The sequence below is a fragment of the Chironomus tepperi genome, unplaced genomic scaffold (assembly GCF_022539635.2).
Source record: "Chironomus tepperi strain 1889 unplaced genomic scaffold, CSIRO-AGI_Ctep_v1 contig_354, whole genome shotgun sequence".
NCBI lineage: Eukaryota > Metazoa > Arthropoda > Insecta > Diptera > Chironomidae > Chironomus > Chironomus tepperi.
The window spans coordinates 768,810-789,959 of NW_027226476.1; the positions used below are offsets into that span (position 1 = coordinate 768,810).

A 21,150-nucleotide genomic window follows, 5' to 3' on the forward strand; every position below is an offset into this window, starting at 1 on the left:
GATGTTCCCCGTAAAGAAAAAAAGGCGCTCATTAAAAACATGACATAGAAATGGTTTGATCACGTTCAAAAACTCTCTTTTGAATTCAGAAGAAACACAGAGAATTAGAAGATGGGAAAAAGGGAGGTTTACGGTGAATTAAAGATGCATACATTTCTAATGTGCTGCAATTTTTTTTTTAGAAAAAGAATCGAGAGGAATAAAAAGTTTCAAAATGCGGCACTAATGCAATTCTCGTCGGATTTTGTAAAATAACATAAATAAATGTATGTTCATGCATACTTATATGTTAAATAGTACATTGATTTTGCAATGTTTTATGCTAAATACAACGCACATGAATATCTGAGACTCTTTTTTTTATTTTACATAATTTATTGAATATCTATGTAAATGGCTTGTGCTTGACTAAAGAGAAAGAGTGAGAGAGAGATTATTTCGCGAATATTTAAATGCGCATAAAGATTAATTCTCAAGTATGAGCTTCTTTCCTCTACTACCTTCTCCTATTTTTATTTTTTTAACATGCAGAATTTATTACTTCAGCGGCAAATGTTGAATTCATAAGATATTCTTTGTCTCATCCTCAGTCTTTTAGTTTCACAAGCAAGCTTACGAGTATGCACATCTTTCTATTATTCTTTTCGTAAATTAGATTTAATGACCTTACGATTAAGTATCTGCTGTTTATTACCAATCTAAATATATCTATGTTTCAATTGAAGTCACGTTGTGTACGCTAGATGAAATGGTATTTTAGTATCATCATCAACATAATGAGAGATGAAGCTACGGATGGGAAATTTTATTTTCGCAATAGTGTAAAGATTCTGTACCCACATGATTCATGTGTGGAAATTATTTTTAATTTCGAGTGGGAAGCTATCTTGTTTCAAATTATTATTTTTTAGGGATATTGAAGTTACTTGTAGTAATACAAAGATTCGATTCCCATCAATGGTCGATCTGTAAATCTTGAAAACATAATGATTGTCGCCAAAATTCTACCACTGTTCACATTAATATCCTAAAAATGTAGATTCATGTTCCACAATCTTGCGTTTTTCATATATTCTCTTTTGTATACCAAAAAGTAGCTTAGCAGTAAATAACAAAGCTATTTTAATTTCCATCTTACATATTAAGTAATATTTGCATACTTTCCTTATCAAAATTTCTCATAGCAGGAACATAAAAACCATCATATAAGAATTATAAACACAATAAATCTCCTTTACCGAAATTTATTCCGCAAACATGCTCTGAAACCTCTATGCTGCATATATGTAAAATGAAATCCCAAAAAGAGCGGAAACCATGAGAAGTATCTCAATTTATCCACATATATATACCAAAGCAAGTCACTTATGAAATTTATTCACGATATGAGAATATCATATATGAAGATCTAAAGTACGTTGTGCAGTTGATCTAACCTCAGCACTAAATTTACTCTTTACTTGCAGTGCAAAATCATGATATGTTCTATTGCATTTCATTCCTCAAACTTTAATTGCATTAGATTATCTTTACAATATTTTAATGTTTATTCTTTTATTTCAGTCGGAAAAATTCTCTTGTGGTTCGAACACAGCTCAGTGTTAGAGTTCATGCAATCATCGGTAAGTAGTTGTTCATTATTATTATTATTATCTATCAGATTGCTGATCGATAATTTGTTCAATTATTTGCTCATTCAGCACACTTAATATGGGAAATTGAATAAAAATTGAAAATCGTCGGGCAATTTATTATTTCTTCTTGCTCATACAACGACGTCGTCGTAACGATCTGAGAAAATTACTCATGACACCATCCACCTTCCAATGGATATTTATTTCCTTTCGTTAAATATCATTTTGCCATTTTTGGATTATTATTTTTTTGTTTATTTGTGTTTATACACTCTATCCCATTTTTATATCCAGTCAGAATTGTAATGAATTGAAGAAAGTTAATTAAATTATTATTATTAATGACTTTAAAGTTGAATGAATTATATGTTGTGCATTTTTATAAAATGCTGTAATTTTTCTGAGGATGTAAGGATTGGAGTGTGTTTATTTTGACTGACTATGCAGTTTTTGAGTTAACTGAGTAAGGGATTTTATTTTGATTTGGGGATTTGATTGGATGATTATGAAGGATGATTGCGAGAAATGTTTAACGATTAGGATGATTGGAAAAAAGACTTGTTGATTGGGGTTTAAAATTTATAAAAATTCTACTACAATATTTTGATTAAGGAATGTTTACTTATGGCATCCATGAGATGGGCACTAGACTATTTTATCCGTTTAAAGGGCAGTTTAATTCTAGCTTAATTAACCTTATTTTGTCAGAAATTCTAAAATCAATGATAAAATTAAAAAAAAAATCATTGAAAAAACTGCGTTGTATTCAACTAAAATAAGATTTACACTCCATACTTCCCTACATGTTCCATAAACAAAACGAAGGTGAATTTTTTCATATTAAAATAAATAATTTATCAACATTTCAATAATAAAAATAAAGCTGAAAAAAAGTACTTCATTTATTTTCCTCAACTTTCGGGATCTTGTAAACTGTCAAAAGGCCAACGGAGCGCGTATATATTAAGATGCTCACTGAAGTGAGTATGAAAATAAATATAAACATAAGAGAGATATATATCCTCAGTGCGGTGAAAGCGTGACATTGCATTTTGTTTGCGAATATAAAATTATTAAAACATCATAAATTTAATTTCATTACATCAGTTCTTTCATATTCTTTTTTTTTGGCCACTGCCTTTGCACAAGTTTGAGAAATCAGTTATTTGCAATTCTCGTCCTTATTGTAAACTCCCCTGTCACATATCCAATGGCGCAGTTGATAATTGTTAATTTATTGATGAATGTGTGGTTAGTCATTTGGAATTAACATTATTTAGCATTCAGCATGCATTATTAAGAAATAATTTTATTTTATTTCTCTCTTGTTGCTTTATTCATGTGAAATTGTGAGAGCACGTGAAGCAATTCCAATATCCAATAACGATAAATATATTGGCCAATTTTGACAAATGTATTATAAATCATTTTATGAGAGTAGCAAAAAGGCAATAGCACATATGAATTATTGTAGTTTGGCAACAAATCATATTGAGATGGAGAATTAAATCCGCAAGTCAGAAGCCACGAAAAAAAGAGCAGAACGAAGTTGAAAATTATCTGAAATCGTTTAACCTTTTTTTTTCTCTTACTCACTTACTTAAAGCCTATAATAATAATCGATGTAATTCCTTTCTTCTCACTCACTGAATTTATTTTCTTTAGTAAAATAATAATACACAATCTGTAGCATATACAGGCACTTTAAATCAAGAGATCAGTAAATGATTTATTATGAGTAATACATTGAGATATGAGATGAGATTAAAATTGTAATAATATGTAAGTCTAGTGTAAAATTTTCTGCTTAATTTTTTTGTTTGTTTGCGGTTGATTATGAAATTCAGGAAGTCATAGAGTCATCGTGGTCGTCATCAACAATTTTCTCATTTACACCACGGATAGGCTTTTACTTAAATCATCTTGATGATGTCCATTGCACTCTTGTTAAATGTCATCCATAAAAATATGGATATATAAGTATAAATATGAGATGAAGCGTGCGCCCAACAATTTTCATTTCTGTTTCCTGAGCTATAATAAAAATGAAATGAAATTATTAAAGAATAATAAAAGAAGAGAAATGAACAAATGAAGAAGAAAAATTAAAGTTATGATTGCATTTCGTTTACTATGATGTTGAGAGAGTTGCATGCACTACAGTAAAATTTATAGCTGTTGACGTCTCATTTGATTAAGACGCGTAGTTTGTGGAGGGAAATGAGAGAATAAATGTTCAAAAGATTAATATAATTTTCATCTTTTGATGCTGTATTGTGCTTCATGTTTATTTACCTTTTATACTTTTGAGATGACTGTCGTGGACTTAAGGTGCTAAATGCTGGCAACTTGTGTAATATTTGAATTAAAGCTATGTGTAAGCGGATACTTTAATATTAATAATACGCTCTGTCCTTCTATGTCTAACTTATAGAGTTCAACTTATTTTCACTTTTGATTCAAAAGTCTTTAAAATTTATTAATATGTCAGGTCAGGGTCGGTTTTTAATTTTATGAGATGATGATTATGATGAAATATAAAGCACAAATAACGTTTTAGACAGCAAAAGCTGTGAATTTGTGAAAATTTCTAAATTAAAAAATCAAATCAAAATCAGTCAGCCCGAAACCCTTTCGGCAAACAATTTTCCCATGGTTTCTGATCTCTTTTGTGAAATTAGATGGAAATAATTTCCAATATTACCCTACAGACACTTAACATTCAAGTCATTCTAAGCCAATAAATTTTTAAATATCAACTCAAGGAAAATTTATTTTACTTAATTGAATTAATTTAACCAAAAAATTAAATTTACCATACAGAATTTGTCACGTTCCACATCAGCTCGTCTGTAAAATTTGTTGATGCTCAAAACTTTACGAAATATACGAAAAAAAAATCTCTTCCATCATGATAATTAAAATTTCAAAAGAAAGAGAAACTTTTCATCACATCATCATCATCATGGTAGAATGATTCTTATGAAACTTCTTCATTCTCTCGCTTCTTTACGTTTTTGAAACAATAACAAGCTCGTTGTTGCATGATTTGACTGCACTTGAATGATTTTTTAGAAATCATCATAACAAGAATTTTTTTTCTGTGTGAAGTTAGGTTTACTGGTGTGAAGTTGATGGTTTAGTTGAGGTTTTCAGCATGAAATTCTTCTTTGAGTTGAAGCAGTAGAATTAGTCACATTTCCTGGGTATAAATATAGATTCTCTTGCATATACCCCATAGACCCTTATTAACATATGTAAATCTCTGTAGACTTCTATTTAAACCCTGAAACTTTAATTGAACCTTTAAAAATCCATAAGAGCATGAATTTATTGGTCTTTAGTCTACCTTCACACAAGTCCGATAATTTCTTCAGTCTGAGATGACTAGTGTTAAAAGGAAGACGATTTGAATGATTCGAGAGTTATACACATACATATCTGTCACATGGCATCATAATCATGATTATTTGAGGTATAATAAAAAAAAGAACTGCATATCTGCATTCATCTGCAGACAGACGGAATAAAACTTTTCTTTTCAATTCTTTTCTAAAAAATGCTTTTATGAAAATTGCGGCGAGACTTTTTTTTGTTCCACTCCATTATGACTTGTTTTTATAATTTTCGAGCAATTCTCACGCTTTATTTATGTTCTGTCAGTTATTTTTGCAATGATTATGATTTTTTTATGATGATTCCTCCTTTTTTCATTTCTTTGAGTTATTTTGTAGACAGACTTTATATTTATCATCAGCTTAACATTTCATTTTATGCAAACTGAATTTAAATTTTGTGAAGTAATGAAGTGTTTAAAAATTTTGGCTTTGATGCTTAGATTGAATGAGTTCCCTGGAAATGGATATAATACTGATTAGCTGTTTTTTGAAGATTTTAAAAGATTTATTTTAATTGAGATTTCACGGAAGATGAAATAGTTTCAAGTCTTCAGGTTTCACCTCTCTTTTAAGACACACATAGCACCATTTGACTTTGTGAATAAATTTATTATTATTGCCGATTTGAAAGGATTTATGGATACAAAGATGGTCCTTAGTTTTCGGGACATATATTTTAAGTGAGAAACTGGAGAATTATTGATAAATGTGATTTTTTAACGTCTCATAAAAATAGCAACGAGTTAGTCTCACGTAGGATTTTGTGAGCGTCTGTAAAAGTTTCAATGACTTCATACAGACAAGTCCAATTTAAAGATAATCATCATGATTAGATTGTTGTGCTATTTTAGTCATTATTGTATGCAAAGACAAGATTTTTAATTAAAAGCTCAATTATACCAAACAACTCAGACTGCAATAAAGCCAAATTGCATTGAATGAAGCTTAAATACCTTCAAGTCATGAGCATTAATGCTAATTTTGTAGAAGAAAAAAAAAACATGAAAGTAATCGAAAATAATCAACAGTCTTGGATCATTTCCTACACAGTTAACCAAAAATGTCGAGTGTTCATGCTGAAGTTCTCAAAAATTTGTGTAGATGTCCTGCACCAAAAACAAGATAAAGCTACAAACAAAGGAAGAAAACAGTAGGAAAAAAAAGTTTCACGCAAATTTCATGAAGGTTTCTCCACATTTCCACAATGTTTTATTTATTGAAGCTCAGTCATAAATCATAACAAAACTTTATGTTTTTGACTCTACATAACCTTGTGACAAATGGATATTGTCGTCATCAATAATCACAAAGTAGAAGAGAAAATAATAAAGGTGTAATGTAGCAGATGGTTAATGACCGTTGAAATTAAAATAAATGGCAATTGTGAAAAATTTAGCCATTGAAATGAAATCTAAAATTTGTCATTTTCGAGCCATTAAAATAAAGATCAGCACTTAAGTAACAACAGCAATAATTAAGTGACTTAAAATATGGCAACATTTTCTAAAAAAATTGTTAATTAAGCTTCGTCGATTAAAAATATGTTAGCGTGAATTTAGACCAACTAGATCTGTATCATTTACAAGATTTTGTAGATTTGAGCATAGAAAGTAAAATTCATTGACCCAAGTTAGCTAATCTATTAAGGCCAAACACCATCAATGGTGTCGGCTGGAACTGAAGGCATGAAAACTTGAAATCTTCTTTAATCTTGCAGATTTAAATTATTAAAGTTTTGCTAAATTGAATGATAAAGAAGCAACGGTAAAATGTTTTCGAGTCATGTTGTACATGTACATGCTTATGGCTTGAAAAATGAATGTTCTCAACGAGATTTTCATTTTGTAAATTAAATAATAAATTTGCTACAATTTTTCATTTAGAATTTAAAGAAGTTGTTTTTGAGCAAGGATTGAGTGCTATGCCTAGTTCTTTCTAGAATTCTGCAATTCGATAGACATTTCTATATAGTTTCACAGCCTAATTCCTTCACAATATAACATATAAATGAATTCTTCAAACTCCAATCAGTCTTTTTCTGTTCTATTCTTATTCATAAGCCATACAAGAGCATATGGTGCTCAACTTACTGTGGTCTAGAAACACAATCAGTGGTAATATTTTTTTTTTCTACGTAGAAAAATCTCTTTGGCTAAATGATTAGTCATTTCACATTCACTTTATTCCTTTCAAGTTCTTTTTCACTTACATTAACTTACATATTTTTCCATTGTATGCTTACTGCGGTTACATAATCTCCATCCATCTATCTGTTTATCTCATTTAAGTTTCACAAAGAAAAAAGAGTTAGTTTTTTAGTAAATACAGCATATATACACACAGATAGTGTGAGATATATGAATGACTTGCATATTAAATCTCTTCTTTTCGTTTCGTCGTATCTGACAAAGAAATGAAAGAAAAGGGAGATTATTGTCATTTTAGTACAGACTTTAGACATCAGTCTGCAATGGCTATTGGAACAATTGATGATTGTTCTATGTGAGATTTACGCTCATTGTGTCATTTACTTTATCTCGAATGTTCAATATGTACGTAATTTGTTGTCTCATTTGGACAGCTTTTTGGGATGAGATGAAAGAATAAAATAAAATTGAGACACGCGACAGCACATTAAGAACAACAAATGATGTCATTCAATTACAAACAAAAACTGTCAAAAAAGAACTGGCACGCTTTACACGACATTGTAGACCACATTGAGTTATATTTTCATCGCCAGATCAATTTGTGCGAGATTATTGCAAAAGCCCACATGACATGTTAAAAAGATTTCGTCTTGTTTATAATACGTCGTCTTTAAAGACTTTTGAAGCAATTACATAAAATGGACAATAAATTTAGAGATTAGACATAAAAAAATTAGCCGACAGCTTCTGAATTGCCTGTTTAACGGATATGCTGAGTTTTCTGTTGAAATGTTATTTTCAGTATCTCACACACGCAACCATGCGCCACATGCTGACATTTGCAGAATAACGGCTGCAAAAAAGACTTAGTAGGACCACCGAGGTATCAAAATTTTGCCTCTAAAAAAATTTATTCAAAATGCGCACGGCATGGCATTTTCGTCGAAAAATTCATTAGAATTCCACAATGGCATATTGATGTATGTGCATGCACTGTGTGTACTGCAAGTGACTATTCGCATATCATATGACACGATGGCTATGATTTTTCAATATGCGACAGCCGTTTAATATGGTCGACAAGAGATATGTTCATTCATTTGATAAATTTTTCACAATCGATTGATTCTCGTCTTGAATGTCAATAGCAGGTAGACTTTTTCAAACGGCAAGATTCATCATTCAGAAATAATTTTAATCAATCTTTATTTCGATGAAATGTTAAATGAAGAAGTAAACTATAAAAAAATGCATTCCGACATGATAAGTGAGTGCAAGCATCAGTAGCAAGCAACTATTGTCAATAACAATAATAATAAGATGATGTTGATGATGTGCATCATCAAAAAGAAGAAAAGGAAAATGATTAATGACCGCAGACAGATTTCTTCCGAGTTCGAAAATAAGAAGCTTTTTTTTAGTAATTGTTTAAAGGCATGAGAGGAAAGTGTATCAAGGTCATTTGGCAACGGTAGTATTTGCAACACGTCGAAAATGAAATAAGAGTAAAATGCTTTCAATTAACCCAAATCAAATTGAAGAGAATGAGGAAAATATGTTATTATATTTATGCGCAAATAAATGAGATAGATTATTAAAAGTAAGAAGGAAGAAAGCATCACATAAATCCACAACACTAAGCTATAAATCTGACTTGACTTTAAAGTGAATAAGTTAAGTTTTGCTACTATATTTTGAAATTTCTTCATTACTTTCATTACAGTATGACTAGTCGTTACCATATCAAATACATCTTAATTAGAAAATGCTCTTTATTCATATCCAATCTGATAATTTTCTAACTTGTAGATTTTTTCTGTGTTATGTATTTATGAATTAATGAGATTAATTGAAAGTCGGTAAAAATGCAATTAAATGAAGTTTCCATTTTTTCAAATATACATTGATTGATAATCATTCCATGGATGATGTTGATGGAAAAATAGTAGTCGGGGGAGAGGGGATGCAGGTAGAAGAAGTCAGTCAGAGAAACTTTATTTTCTTTATAATTGAGGTAAAAAATGATTTCATCTTTTTGATTTCCGAGAGATTTATGGCACGAAGCGAATATAATAAGAAAAATCAGTCAGAAACATCAAAACTAATTTAATTCATTCTTGATTGACATAAAGTGGATCGATTACAATACAAGATCCATCTTGATGTTCATCAATTTTTATTCCTTTTTATACATTTTATTGTTATTATAATAAATGAGTTATTGAAGTGTAATGAATTGCGAATTGAAGAAGCTTTACAGCGGTAGCAGCAAGTATTTATCTTCATGATTGTGTGTGGTCATAAAATTTTATAATGTTTTTATTATAATTCACATGATATATTGAATAGCTGTTACAGCAACCAAGCTACAGTCTGCATCGAAGTGAACATTTTTTGTTGGACATGGGTATGCATAGATGCATAGATAGATAAATAAAATTAGTCGTAAATCCCAGCCGAGTAGATTTTTATTGAAAATTAAATGTCTGAAGAATATATTTAATGCCTTCATGACTTCCGCAAAAATTATTTTCTGGCATATCAAGTTCAATTAAACAAAATGATTTCATCATCTTCTTTTCAAGTTCTTCAGTTCCATCAGAAATAAATCATGAATAACCCAAAGAATTTCTTCCGATCGATACTTGAATAGCACACGACCCAACATAACAAAAACAGAGAAATAATTGCATAATCACTACAAAAATCTACAAATTGAATGAGAGAAGGAAAAAAATCTTCCGACATGACCTGCATTACATTAGCTTACTACTTCAATACACTGAATGTTAAGGTCGGAGTATATTAAGGAATGAAATTCCTCACTAGAATATCTCGCGACTTCATGTTTAATGTATAAAATCTGTGAAGGTATAAACACGGTATGAAGATACAGTATTGATAAACTACTAGATCACATTACATTGTATTTTATACATTGTTGCACATCGAACATTTCTGTTGATTATTTAAAGTCTTACATACATGCTACATAAGTCATCTACTAATTCCCATAATCGCCATTAAGCTTCCCACATATATCTAGACTTTTTTGTAAATATTGTCCATTATCGACATTATAAAGCGTTTTTCACATATTTATAAATCGCAAGAAAGGCTAACAATCGATCGTGACTTTAATTGTGTGGAAGGCCATTTAATTACAGCTGGTTTGAAGAAAAAAAAAGGTTTCTGGTTTACTAAAAAAGCTCTATTTTCTTCTTTTATTTTTTGGAAGGTGCTAGACAATGGAGTGAATGAATTAATAAAAGGAATAGAATAACTAATGGAAGCAAATATCAATTAGTGATGCCATGAATTAATGCAATATTATATTTCGTGAATAATAATTTTTCGGAGCGCTTACTGGAATGGGTTTTGGGATGACTAGATACAAATGAGAAGCTAGCTGAGTTTATAGCAAGTTGAAGTTAATCAGGCTCTTAGACCTTATGAGCGACCCAGAAGTAGTAGTAACTTTCATTCATAAAATATCGATGTTCACCTGGTCATTTTACATCATTAAGAATAATTTCAATATTCTGAGACTGAATAAAAGCCACCATAAAAATCTCAGCACATAAGTGGAGCAAATGAAATAATAATAATGAAAAAAAAAATCGATCGTAACATCGCCGAGTCAATTATTTTAATTGAGCCCTGGCTTTTATGCTCATTTCGCACACACAAAGAAACAAAGCAATATTAATGGTTTTGACCAAATGTATGTGGCTGTTATATATACATTTTTTGGACATCTGTACAGTACGGAAATCAAAGTGAAAGAATAATGGAAGCATTTTTTTAAACATAAAGACCCGAAATTGTACTGAGCATAAAGAGAAGTTGAAAAACGCCAAATTAAGCCATTATAAAATAAAAGGCATAAAATGAGAGATTCTGGCTTGTACATATCTGATTTCGTAGGTGTGTGGGTGTTAATCGTGTGCTGATCTAACCCAATTTTATTCATTTCTTTCTCTATCTGTTAATTTAAATTGAACATTCAATTATTGAATTGGATTATGGACATAATTGTGTGAGCCTTTGTCTCACTTATGGGTTAATGGGCAGAGAATGAGGAAGTATGAAAACTTTCTATTTTTTTATTAAGATGAACTACTGGAAATGAAAATATTTTTATAACAATATAATCCAAATTGATGATAAAATAAATTCAATTTATCATTAATTGTTGATATTCTATGTTCCAATGGCTTGTGAATAAGATGACTTTGGAAAGCAATCCATCATATTGCACTTAATATTTCTTGTTATTATCATCGTTTAGTAAATGGGCTCCTTCAACTGTAAAGGCTGCTTTTTCCTCATTTATTCATTTTCATGCTTCTGATTTTGCCTACAGTATCTACTGCTATCATGTCTCACGACTTATCTTGCTTACATTCACAACGCAATATATTTCTTTTACATGATTTATCATCGCTAATAAAAGAAAAGCATCACATAAGGGAGCGAAATGATTTCATCTAAAAATCTTCTTATGGCTTCCAACTTTATTTCTTCTCATTTCTTCTCATTGCAAAGTAGATTGAAATTAATTTAAATGAATAATATTATATAACTAAAACGGGGCTTTTTAAAATCTTGACATTGCTATGACCAGAAAGTAAGTACTGTACTATCATCATCATCATTATCATTATCATTCATAGCAGTTCATTTCTGTGGTTTTGTAATGTAAATCACACAGGGATGATAATTTATTGTCTGGTACCATTTTGTTATTCCTCGAAATTATTCTCGTTAGTCTACCATTAAATGTGTATCCAGAGACCAGATGTCACCTGTTTGTAGCAAAACTCTATTTTCAATTCTATTCTTAGACAACCGCATCTAGTCACAACTAATAAATAATAAATATTCAATATTCCCAAGTCATTCATCTCTATGAATTCCCTAAAGAGCTTTCAACAATTCATATTTGCATTCATTAAGTGATCATACCTTGTTTGGTATGGTTTATAATACCCATCCGCATAAATATTAAATGTTAATGGTATGAGGATATGGTAGCATATCAAATGTAACATTATGTTAAAATGTAAGGTGGAATTGTATATTACTTTTCATATTCTTGCAATCTAAACAGCAATTACAGCCGGTAGGCTTCATAATGTCATCAATATTGACGTTTAAATACAAAAGAGAATTTCTTTCTGTGCCTGAAATTGCTTTTTATTATAAATTGGAGAACATAATTTAGTTTAATTTTCATACTGTCATGAGCAATGAGCAGCCTAATAGGTAGTTTAATGGAAAAATTCTTTTGCCTATTTACGGAATAAAAAACAATAATTCGGCAATTCTTGTTGTTTATCTTTCCTCCTTCTTTATTATTACAGCACAACAATTTGCTATAAATGTTAATTGGATATCACTAAGTAATATTTATTCCACAACATTTCCTGTGTTTCAAATAAGCAAAAAAAAATATTTTTCGGTTTAAGTTCTAGATTATAATTTTATGTATAGCATTCATTCCCATCAACTCTCTCATTCAATATATATACATGCTCTTTTTATGCCAACTTGTAGAACAATAGCAAATGATTTGCTTGTCTTTTTCTTTACCTCCTTTTTTATTCTCGTTGTGCTGCTTTTTTTTATTTGATGTCATAACAAGCTTCATTCAGTTGATTGCTGTTGCTCTGCCTTCTTTCATGGTGGTCATCATAAATTTTGCAGGCTGATGCCTTTAAGTCGCAACTGAACATTATCATTTTTTTTTTTTTGCTTATGAATGAGATTTTACCTTGTTTTTTTGTTTCATTTTATACCACTGTGCTACAGAGATAGAGCATAGAGAATAGAGGCATTAACAACAAGAACAACATGAACATGAAAGAGATAATAAGAAAATAGAAATCAATTTGTATGAATTTAATTAATAAAACAGTTATGGGTGAGTGAATGGAAAATGAGGCAAGCAGTATGGACAATGGATCTCTGAGCAAATCTGTGGCATGTCCATTTGGGAAGTTCTACCTTCAAAACAGCAATAGCTTGTTTGAAGTAGCACGTCCTAAAGTCATAATATTACTTCAAAAAAATAGAATAGAATTACTACTTTTATGATTTACAACCTATTAAGGTGGACACGACTACAATTAACATCCCAATAATCCCACCTTCCCATCACCAAGCTTTGCTAAATCATAATAAAGTACAGGAAAGAATTAAAGCATACAGAGTAAAAAACTATCAAATAACACAGACAAGCTTGTTAGCTTTAAAGAATTCCTCTTTCTTATTTCACGTATTAATTCACATAATGTTCTTCACATATTCATTATAACATTATTATTGAGTTTCATACATGCATGAGTAGTATACTCACATGGTTACGAGTAACAAGGCAGAAAAAAATGTTTGATTGCTCACATAATGAAATGAGATATGGCGAAGAAATATTAATAATCGAAATAATTTTTCAATTTAACAGAAAAAAAATATTGTGTGAGAGGAAAAACAAACAAATAAACAATTGCGGCACTAACGTCTACGTCTATAGAATTGCTTTCATAGATTAGATCATAAAACTTGTTTGATGGTTCAATTTTAATATGTTAAAGGCACACGGCGGTATATATGAGATTTAATGTGCAATGAAAATTGAAATGTTTAATAGAATCATATTTCATTTTTAATGCCTTATTTATTTATTTATTTTTCCTATATGCTAGCAAAAAGGAGGAGATACGGGGAGTGAAATTATTAAATAATTATATCATCAATAGATAGATAGGCAAAAAGAGTTAAAATAAGGTTCTCTGCTGGCTATCATCATCTAATATCATTTACCTAATTATTATTGGGCGAAGATACCCAAGTTACGATATTTCTTAATAATTTGATACAAGATTTATGTGCCAGGCCATTTACTGACCATCTCCTATCGTTTCTCTCTTTCCTCCTTTCATTCTACGGTTAATTTTCGGTACGATGAGGATATAAATCAATGATTGTCACACACGTCGATGAAAGAAGAGTTAGTTTTTTTGGACCATAACTTTTTCTTCAACTGACGTATTTTATGTATTAAATTAAGTTTCCGTTTTTATATGCTGACGATATTCTCCACGGGGCAGGGCGAATTGTGATGAATTATAGATATCGAGAACATCATAAATTTTAATTCAAATTACGTCCAATGACCGTAACATATGTGTTTATGGTCAAATATTCTTATTCTAAATGAAATTCTAGCTGTTCTGTTTTTGATTCTGAATCGATGGAAGTTTAAGATAAATCATTGTTAGCTCATTAAATTTGTATCAAATTATACCTTTTCTTAACAGTAACTTTAGATGGTTTTTAATGTCTATGATCGATCCATTTTGTAAACAAAAAACTGATATCTATTTTGGGATGAGAAGATCATCTGATTGAGTTGTCAATTTGTTCATGTAAATTATTACTTGCTAAATGTTTTGCATTTTAACACCTACCTGTACATTCTTTGTGTCAATTGATCTTACTAATATAGACATTTTTCAAGGTTAAATGTGGTTTTTCAAATAAAAAATTTCAAAGTCCTCAAAAATTTAAATTATTAATTTTCCAATAATTCTTGGGTTTAAATTCATGATTCATTTTTCAGACAGACGGCAAGTCTTTTACTTCTGTCTCAAAAAATTCAAATAAATAAAAGATTGAAGATTAAATAGTTTTTGAGTCATAGTATAATTTATTCCTGTACACATTTCGTTCTTTTTCTTCTACACAAATTGTTAGTCATCAGCTTGAAATTCTTCAATTTTCTGTATCTAGTAATTTATGTTTTCCCAAAAAGCACTCAAAAATAACCAAATATTTTGATCATTGTAATTAGGATCCAAATTCTTTAGATTAATTACCATAAAATCACCCATTAATTATGATCAGAAAAAATTAATTAGTTTTTAATAAGCATTTAATGAGATATGCATCTACGCATAAAGCCTTGATAAAAATGATTTTACAATTTTATCCAATTCCAGTTTTAAGACTTTTAAATAAGCATATTTACTTCAATTAAGTGTCTATTTTTAGACATTGCTATCCTTGAAGAAATTCCTGAGGTAACTTGTCCCCATATGTTCAGCACCGCTAAAATTAAGTACTGAATTTTATGGACGCTTATAAGCGTTAAAAAATTTTCGATAATGTCTTGAAATAGGCTATTACTTTTATGTTATGGTCGATGAACCCCTTTTTATTTTCATATAAGTATTTACTTAATTTAAAATATAGTAAAAAGGAATTCCATTTCATTTCATTTATGTTTCTTGTTTTCATCACAAAGAATGAAATATAAAATTAACTGTAATGAATCGTAATCAACAGACAGAAGAACGAAACGGCTAAAAAAATTAAAGAGAAATTCCTTCTTTTTATCATGCGTCATTTAATGCCGATTACATAAGTTTTTGACAGTCAATATATTCAACATTTATCCAATTTTGTAATTTCTCTCTCCATCTCTCCTCTTATTGCTTATATTATATTATTTTTGATTTAACATTGGCCTCATTAGACAACAACGTCGGTGCTGTTTTATTTGCCATTTTCTCTTTTACTCTATCGCGCGCCCATTCATATGTATGAATAAACATTTATTTTGAAGAAAAATATTTTATAACTTTCCGCATTTCTCAATAAACTTATGTATATAAAAGTCAAGTTCATTGCTCTCATCACCCAAGTTCATATCTGCTCTCACTTTATGCTTTCAATTAAATTATTTCGCGCTCTCTTTCTCTCTCGATTCATTTTAACATTTCATTTTGCCAAAAAAATATGCATAAATAAAAAGTTAGAGTCATTGATCCTCAAGTATAGAGTGGAATAAATTTGGGATTATGAGGATTAAGGTTTGAAAAATTTGATGATGGATTTCGGCAGAATTGAAGTGCATTCTATAATCTGTGTGGGAATTTATTGTTTATGATCGGGTATATGTTCATGCTTTCCTTTAGAACTTTTAGGGATTTTTAATAAAAGTTAGCGTATAGTCGTAATTCGATGTATGCTTTATGACTAGAGTTTGCTCAAATCGGGTATATTCACGTGCATCTTCTTAAATATTTATAGAAATTCCCACAATATTTTCTTATTTTCATCATTTTTGGATGATTGAACTTATCATGAAAGTTGTATCAATCTTCAATACGTTTTCAAAGCAATAAATTCTACTCATCGATTCAATAGAAAAGTAAATTCTTTATTATATCATTCTATCTCAAATATAGAAGAAGAACTTTCTATTCCCGAGATAGAAATGATGCGATAACTTGAGAAATGATCATATTCTTCTACAAAAAAAAGTCATCATAATACAATATAATGAATGGTTCTAAAGATCAAATAAGAACTAACAACTAATCAATAATAAAAATATTTATATATACACAATCATTTATGGTTGAGGATTCATCATCTATATTATATCATTTCTATTCGTCTTTTTGAACATTTAAATGTGCGATAGTGGACTGAAAATGTTTTTTTTTCTGTTTATTTTCATCTCTTTCACGCTTTTGCTTAACAAACAGAACAAGTATGTGAATGAACTCATAATGACTCAATTTTCAATCCTCTTTCGGCTTGATTTGCATTGAATTGCTTGTCTGCTTTTTTCGGCCAATAAAGTCTTTAAAAATGCTATGGAGATGAATATGTAATCAATAAAGCGTGAATCTGCACGAGTTCAACTTTTGCAAATTAAATTTGATCCGTTTCATTTGTGATCTTGAGATTATGGCTGGATGAGATTTTTTACTTTACTTTTGGATTATTAAAATTTTATCATGAAATATGTGTGTATGGTAACAAGTACTGTTAAGTTTTTTTGTAGGTCAAAATATGAAATTTCGTTTGAAGCTCATTTGTTCTTACTGAGAATGTGTAGTGTTGTGCAAAAATTTTAAATTATGGGTTTGCAATAAAGCTTACGGTACGGCTTAACACGTCATTTCCATAAGCCTTAAACTGTAAAAATGTATACTTTATTTTATGGAATTCAGGGATTAGTTACTTTGTTTGAATTTTGGTATTATAAGTAGCTTCTGAAATCAATGATTTATGGATGGAATTCTATTGGTTTAACAACACAGGTGACTATGTAATTTCTAATGAAAGTTGGGAGCACTAAAAACCTTAACTTCAAAATTTATGATGATCCGAAATTTCGCAATAAAACAAATTAACCTCACTCCAAAAAGTCATCCATTGAGACTCTGACTTTCGCCATCTTCATAAATCCTTCTAAATAGCCTGTTAGTTACACAATTCGCTTTAAGATCTCATCGCATATATTCATTCACATTATAAGTTTAATCTTCTATAAAAGATGCCTCAATAATTCATACACGATTATGGTCATAATAGCAAATATAAAGATGACGATAACGGCAATCTAATGGGTCATAATACATATTTCATCATATATACTTATAAGAGATTTATGAAAAGGTTTCAATTTTCATCAAAATGGATTGTTTACCTTATTGTAAATTATATTCTTCGTTGTATATAATCATCAATTTTCATATGATTGAATAGGATATTATTATTGTGATAGAAAAGAATAGAACCACAAATGAGATCTTATGTAGAATGGGATCAAAATAAATTTGATTGGAATGGAAAGCTGAATGAGAATTTATGTTGTCATATTAATAATATTATTACTAGGAGATTCTTATAATTATATAGCCCGTTCTTATTATTAATAATATTAAGATTTGATTCAAATTTTCTATGAAATCTAGAAAAAAGACAGGAATACTCCCTAAAAAGTAATTTTCACAAAATCTAAGCATTGAAGCATCTTTAAAAACTACCTCGATTGCCTCTTTCTGATGTGAAGTTTCATACTATTAATTTCTATTTTCTCGTCTAAAAATAGCACTAAACATAATAGCATTCAACAAAGCTAACCTTTAATTCGCTAATGGCTTGAACTATTGAGAAATCTATAAGCATTGAAATCTAACGATCGAAGATAATTTTCTTTATTAATTTCTTCAATTTTAACGCACTCCATGTGATGAATCTCTTCCTCTTCTCGCTCACATAACGATACTTACTCCCTATCGATGCGGATTTAATTTCATTGAAATTCGTTTTAAGTAGTTTATCAATGCAAAGAGAATGTGTATGGATGTGGGATTAATAAATGATTAAAGGAAGATGATGATGATGATGATGATACATCAAGTAACATTATTTTATTCATAATGGATTATTGAAGCATAAACAAATAATTCCATCTTCCTATTCATAAACACAACATCAATTCATTTATGCCTTTCATCTTTCTTCATTCTCATCTCTCTCTGTTATTCTCACTCATTTTATTGAAAAGCTTGGAATCATAGATCAATAGATTTCAATTTTACTATTGATACATGTGGCGATACTTGTAATAAACAGCAGAGCAAAAGAGAGTTTCAGTTACATTCTGTCTAAATTTTCATCTCTGTTTCTCTTATTTCGCATTTATTGCCGATATGCTTCATGATATTTTCAATTCATTTTCGGTGGATTAAGTTTGTTTAACAATTGATTGCTGTTCGAAGCATAAATCTCATCCAATTACATCAGACTTACGGTTCGATTTTCTCACTTGTCTGTATTTACAAATGAAATGTGAACGCATGAATAAACTTTGTATTTGATGAGTCGATATCGGTACTATCGGCTGTGGATAAAGAGATAGCGAGTGAGAATTTATTTATCTGGTGCATCGTTTTACTCATAGAATGGTTCCTGGTAGTCAGTTTGTCTAAGATTATTAAATGATTTGCTGATCTTACTTGATCTTACTTTTTAAATAACTACTGAAGAATATATTCTCAAATGGGAGGGAGTTTGTAGGTTCTTAAGGTATGTTTTGCACAATCTTACATTATACCAATGCAAAGTTTGATAAAAGTGACTCAAAATGCGTCTACAATTATAATTGCATAGCAAAGCCAATCGAACTCAATTTATTTTCGCTTGGTAAATTCTCCATAGATTTTGTACAGAACAGAAAATTGAAAATCAGCACAAACTGCGAAACAAATTATTCTGATTAGAAAAATTCTCATGGGAAAAATGGATACAGTTCTGTGAATGCTATCAAAGAGAAATAAACAAACAAAAAGTATTGGAACAAGACATTATTAACACCGTTATGCTGCTACGAAAAACCGAAAAGCAGCAGCAGCAGTTTGCGATTACATTTTTCCACCATCAAAAAGTCATTTTTCAATCGTAATGACTCGAATGCCGAAAAATGAGTCAGAAATGATAAATTTTTCATATTATTGTTCATTATGCATAATTAAGTGTGGCTTTAATTTATGATGCAGTTCAGTAAACATGACTGTGTGTTCACTACAGGACAGCAGCACTGCATTTATTTGCTCTCCGCCCTGCTCAAATGCACTGAATATGTCGTGACTAAACAGAAAAATCAATTTTTCATATTTCTTTCATGTTTTGTTGCACTTTTTACTTTTTTTGTGATTTTGATACAAAACTGCTTGAATTGAAATAGAAATGAACACAGTTTGTGACTATGATGACCTGAACTAGAGTTGAGGAAGTAAACTAGAAATTTGTTATACACTTTAGAAATTGTAAATGGATAGAAAATTGAAGAAAATAATTGAATTTTTTGTGAAATATTAATGGTATGGTTAATTTTTAATGAAAATTGGAGTTTCATTGCAACAGTTTATTGATCAAATGAGCTTCAAAAAAGCAATTATCTTAACTCAAACAGCATCCAGTCGAACATTAAACCATATTTGATGACACGAATTAGAAAAAATTTAAATTGAAAATTCTTTTCCTGAACTAGAAATAATTTTTTTCATCATAAATCTCTTCCCACCAGCGATTTAATAATAAACAAAGAAATTGCTCTCATGAACACGAAATTAATCCTTTCCTGGTCTGTTGCTTATTCGCTTAAAGTTTGTTCCATTTCAATTTAATTTCTTTCTTACTTCACATTCATGATGATGATATCAAAAAATTCATGATGTTTAAAATTCTCATTTCTCTAACTAATGATTCAGTCATTTCTATATTAAAATGTATAAAATATAAAATATTTATTTTTAAAGGTAAGCGGCATTCATTACTTAGAGAGGGAATTTCTGTTTCTACATAGAATTCGAGATGAATTCGTTTCCGTCTTAACAAGCTGGCGAGGAATAAAAAATGAGTCGAGAAAATGCTCAAGATAATAACAGAAAAAAGAAGGTTATTGTGGTGATATGAATAGCATTTATGACTTGAAGGCACTTTGCAATTTCCTTTCTTACGCGCTTTGTAGTCGTATATTTCTCACTCTATAAGGATTAATTTATTGGAACTAAAAAAGTAACATAAATTTTATTAGTATCATTAGTAAAATGTCGATTGGGTGGAGTATAAACAGAGTTGGAACTCTGAATGATTGTTTGATGAAAATTAATAGAAATATCTATTCAATTATTATGCTTACAATAACATTCTTACCCGACATAGACACTTTACTCAAATATATTCAGCAAAATCCAACTCTGATTCAACAATCGTACTTGTTACAACAGAACTTCTCTATTTTGATTGATGTCAGCTCCGATGCAAATTGACAAGATTAACACTTGCCACAATTTGCAGAATGTACAAGAGATGCAATTTCACAAAAGAATATCCATTACAATCTTGATGAGCTCAATTGCAAAATGGACATTGTAACTTAATATCTCTCCCGAGTAGTAAATTTAATGCAACTTGAGAGCTTTTTGATGGTTTTGAGTATTGACGAACTATCGACATAATGACATGTCAATGTATAAGACAAATATGAATTAATTTCTCTATTGGATGTCGTTTCGATTAAGCCAAAAGACAGATCACTTAAGTGCAATAATTCATCGATTAATTCTTATATTTTCTCTCACACTCTGATCATTCATTCAC

General features: G+C 29.8%; 1 protein-coding gene across 6 annotated transcripts in view; it reads left to right on the forward strand.

Moving 5' to 3' along the window:
- Positions 1 to 21,150, forward strand: part of Fhos (Formin homology 2 domain containing) — a 119,832-nt gene that overhangs the window by 48,217 nt on the left and 50,465 nt on the right. For all 6 annotated transcript variants that reach the window (XM_070645572.1, XM_070645567.1, XM_070645566.1 and 3 more), the window contains one exon: positions 1,564 to 1,622. In XM_070645572.1, the coding sequence (XP_070501673.1) occupies positions 1,564 to 1,622 (59 nt within the window). The remainder of the gene's footprint in view (positions 1 to 1,563; positions 1,623 to 21,150) is intronic.